Source organism: Babylonia areolata, chromosome 19 (genome assembly GCF_041734735.1).
Source record: "Babylonia areolata isolate BAREFJ2019XMU chromosome 19, ASM4173473v1, whole genome shotgun sequence".
Lineage (NCBI taxonomy): Eukaryota > Metazoa > Mollusca > Gastropoda > Neogastropoda > Buccinidae > Babylonia > Babylonia areolata.
Window position 1 is genome coordinate 62,093,471 of NC_134894.1, and position 4,060 is coordinate 62,097,530.

Sequence of the window (4,060 nt, forward strand, 5' to 3'; positions counted from 1 at the left end):
CATATTGTTGGACATAGACCTACCTAAATGTGTCTCCATACCACATGCTGACGCTCGGCCTCCCAACAACGGCTATAACAGCCCGCCGTTTCGATATTACCAAAGAGGAAACTGTGCATATTTTAAACGAACTCCATCGAAACTGGCGTTCAGCACAGCGCACAACATTATACACTGATCGATCTGGAGCCAGTGCTGTCTGTCTGTAGAGCTCTGCGCGCGCCGGGAGAAATGTTAATGAATGACCCATTCAGTGTGGGAAACATACTTGGGCGCAGTACGTGTCTGCGACTGAGATTGTTATCATCTTGTAGTGGGCTGAGTGATACTAGTCTGTGATTATGTCATGTTGGTTTTTGTGAGGCTGAGGTGAAGAGAGACTGTGTGTGCTTGTAATATCGGGAGGAACAGGTTAAATGCTGTCATGATGGCGGAAGTTGTGAATGGTTGCCTGACGTAGAAACGGCCGGCTGATATTTCGGAATGAACTGCGCACACAGAATCAGTGCTGCTGACGGAGCTCTACTGGCCAAGGCACATTCAAAACACTCGCGCTGTTGGCTGTGTTTGGGGGTCAGGAAATAGGAATGGTTGTGAAGATCTATCGACGACTGTGAACGGCTGATAACTCTGATCAACACTTTTCGGCTGATTGCTTATACCAAGGTGTCGGGCAGGAGTGGACAACTGGTGATCGATCGTTTTGTGAACTGCTGAAGGGTTACCGATCACACGTTGAGGTAAGCATCGAACACGGCGCATGCTGATTCATGAGAACTCTCGCTTTCATTTCGGTTTCGGCGGCTCCTCCGGTCTGCCTCTGTCTGTCTTTCTCTCTGTCTCCCCCCCCCCCCTTCCCTTGTCTCTCCCTTTTGTTCTTTCCTGTCCTGGATTGAGGGATGTGTCAGAGAGCAGTCTGTATACCACCCAAGCACAAAATACCCATGATTATTCAAATTGATCGTATTGCTGTCATCAACAAATCTCCAACACTCATTCCCACATCTTTCAGAGAGAGGGTGTTCGGGGTGGGGGGGGGGAGGGGGGAGGAGAAAGACACAGAGAGATTCAGGCCCCGATGTCATTTTGCAGAAGGAACAGGGAAATTTTTGAGTCGCATTCTTGTGGTGTATGATGTTAATGGAAACTATGAAGACAGACAATCATAGATATTTAACACATATATAGCCTACCCCCATTGAATATAGCTTCAGCTTTCCTCACATCGTTTTTCCTTACTTTCTTTCCTCTTTTTTTCCCCAGACCTGGCTGTCCTGAATAAATAAACTCCAACACCAGGCAGAAACATGGTGGGCGTGGAACTGTATGACGCTGTACACAACAACGACCTCGATCAGTTGAAACAGCTGATCCGGCAGCACAAGCTGGATGTCAATGCCTGGTTTCAAGAAGTAAGAGTCGTTCCAAGACTGTGTATGAAGACGGGGTAAAAATATCAAATTTGTATTTCTTTTTATCACAACAGATTTCTCTATGTGAAATTCGGGCTGCTCTTCCCAGGGAGAGCGCGTCGCTATACTACAGCGCCACCCCTTTTTTCCCCCTTTTTTTTTTGTATTTTTTCCTGCGTGCAGTTTTATTTGTTTTTCCTATCGAAGTGGATTTTTCTTCACAATTTTGCCAGAAACAACCTTTTTGTTGTCGTGGATTCTTTTACGCGCGCTAAATGCATGCTAGCACACGGGACCTCGGTTTATCGTCTCATCTGAATGACTAGCGCCCAGATCGCCACTCAAGGTTTCGTGGAGGGGGAGAAAATACCGGCGGCTGAACCGTGATTCGAACCAGCGAGCTCAGATTCTCTCACTTCCTAGGCGGACGCGTTACCTCTAGGCCATCACTCCACTTATTGTTGTAAGCGTTAAGGACACACAGCTAATATAGGTCTGTAATGACATACCAAGGTTGATATAGATGCCCATGGAGACTGGGGGAATTTCTGCAGCCCATACTGTAGTGATCATATTAATGACAGGAGACTTCACCTACAATTCGCCAGTGATAATGACTTGGATCTCGTTAACACACCTGGTGAGCTTAAAGCATCCAGATGATGGACATAGCACTCCCCAAACGGCCAGTAGTACAGCCAGACAGACTATGTTCTTGTGAATAACCGGAACAGCTCTGGCATCAATAGGGCTGGAAAAAAAGTTAAGAAGAAAAGAAAATGTTCCCATAAGCTGACTTTGGCAGTGACCACGACCTTGTCATGATAAACTTAAAATATGGTTGAGGAACAACAAGAGAGGGAAAACCAGTCGACTCAAAATTCAGCCACGACAAACTGAAAGACCCTGACATTGCTGAACAATTCCAAGCAGTCATTGGAGAAGACCTGGCCCCACTATTTCTGCTTGAAGATCTTGAGGCTCTCACAAACAGTGTCAACCAAGTGATGACAGAAACAGCAACAGGGGACATAGGGTTAATCAACGGAAATCCAAGTCATGGATCACAAGTAGTACAGTAGAGATTTGCGACACTGTGTGTGTGTGTGTGTGTGGGTGTGTGTGTGTGTGTGTGTGTGTGTGTCAATAACCTACCACGCACCTGACAGCGACTCCCCAGTAATGCAGAGTTCCCTGGGTGCCACAGGTGAGGCGGGACAATCAGTCCTGGCAGTTCTCCTGCCCCCTCCACCTGGCGGCCTTTGACGGCCACCACGCCATGTTGCAGTACCTGCTGGACAGTGGCGGGGACGTCAACGTGAGGACGGCCAAGTTCCGCAGGACGCCGCTCCACTTCTCCGTGCTGCACCAGCAGATGGCCTGCACGCTGCTCCTCATCCACTCAGGGGCCACCCTGGATGCCTCGGACATCTTCGGCAACACGGCCTGTCACTACAGCGCCGAGGACGGCACGTGCAGCATCGTGGACCTGCTGGTGCGGGAAGGTGCGGACGTGAACGCTGTGGAGGTGACGCGCAAGACGCCGCTGATGAAGGCCGCCAGGAACAACAGGACGGAAGTGGTGCTGCGCCTGCTCGAGGCCGGAGCGGACGTCAACCTCATCGACAGCAACGGCGACACGGCGCTGCACTTCGCCGCCCGGAACGGCCTGACGGGCGTGCTGGACGTGCTGCTGGGCAGCGGGTGCCTGATGGACGTGCAGAACAGCTGGGGCAGCACGCCGCTCATGGAGGCCGTGTCCAACAACCACATGACCACCCTGCAGCACCTGGTCCACGCGGGCTGTGACCTCAACTGCCAGGAGCTGAAGACGGGCGACACAGCGCTGCACGCCGCAGTGAGGAAGAGCAACGCGGACCTGGTCAGAGTCCTGCTGGAGGCCGGTGCTCGCCACGACGTCTACAACCACGAGGGGGAGACCCCGTTGTTCGAGGCGGTTGTGGTCAACAAGACGTCCCTCCTGCCGCTGATGGTGGAGTTCAACTGCAGGCTGGACGTCCCGCTGAAGCGGATCCCCTTCGTGGTGTGCAAGTCGGCCTTTGAGCTGGCCGCGGAGCGGGGCCACCTGGACACGTGCTGCATGCTGGCCGAGCTGGGCCACATGGACTACTCCTGTCGGGACGTGCTCTACTCCAGGTACCTGCCGCCGAGACCCGTCCCCCGGGACGCCCCCCTGGCCTGGCTGCAAGACGCCATGCAGCACGTGCCTACACTCCGCCAGTTGTGCCGCAAGGTCATCCGGAACAGCTGTGACCACCTGCTGTCGCTCAAGGTGCAGGCCCTACCTGTCCCACCTGGACTGAGGGACTACATCCTGGTGAAGGAAGGGCTGTGTCTACCTTAAGGGACGCTTGTGTCAGTAGGGAATGCACCTGTCCTCGTTAAGGAGGAAATGAATCATCATTATGTTATTAGGGAAGGACTGTATTGTCTTCACATCAAGGAAGACTTGGGTTCTCATTAAGAAGGGATTGTGACTTTAGCAAGGAGAGATTGTGCTCTCATCAAAGGACTTGGTTCCTCATCAAGGAAGGATTATGTTTTGCAATGAGGAAAGATTCTGTCATTAAAGAATTATGTCCTTGATGATGCAGGTTTGTGCTTATTATGAAAGGAGTATGTCCTCT

At 51.6% G+C, this 4,060-nt stretch overlaps 1 protein-coding gene across 1 annotated transcript; it reads left to right on the forward strand.

Annotated features, from left to right (window-relative positions):
* The first annotated feature begins 263 nt into the window (after nucleotides 1-263).
* On the forward strand, nucleotides 264-4,019 carry LOC143294396 (uncharacterized). The gene is made up of 3 exons (XM_076605870.1): nucleotides 264-740; nucleotides 1,264-1,412; nucleotides 2,620-4,019. Exons 2-3 carry the CDS (start codon nucleotides 1,308-1,310, stop codon nucleotides 3,775-3,777), a joined length of 1,263 nt encoding a protein of 420 aa, XP_076461985.1. The 5' UTR covers nucleotides 264-740; nucleotides 1,264-1,307; the 3' UTR covers nucleotides 3,778-4,019.
* The last annotated feature ends 41 nt before the right edge of the window (nucleotides 4,020-4,060 follow it).

Excerpts from the sequence above, each read along its gene's own strand:
- LOC143294396 (XM_076605870.1), top strand. The coding sequence starts at position 1,308 with ATGGTGGGCGTGGAACTGTATGACGCTGTACACAACAACGACCTCGAT. Across the intron at positions 1,413-2,619 it reads TCAATGCCTGGTTTCAAGAA|GTGAGGCGGGACAATCAGTC; the intron begins GTAAGAGTCGTT and ends TGGGTGCCACAG.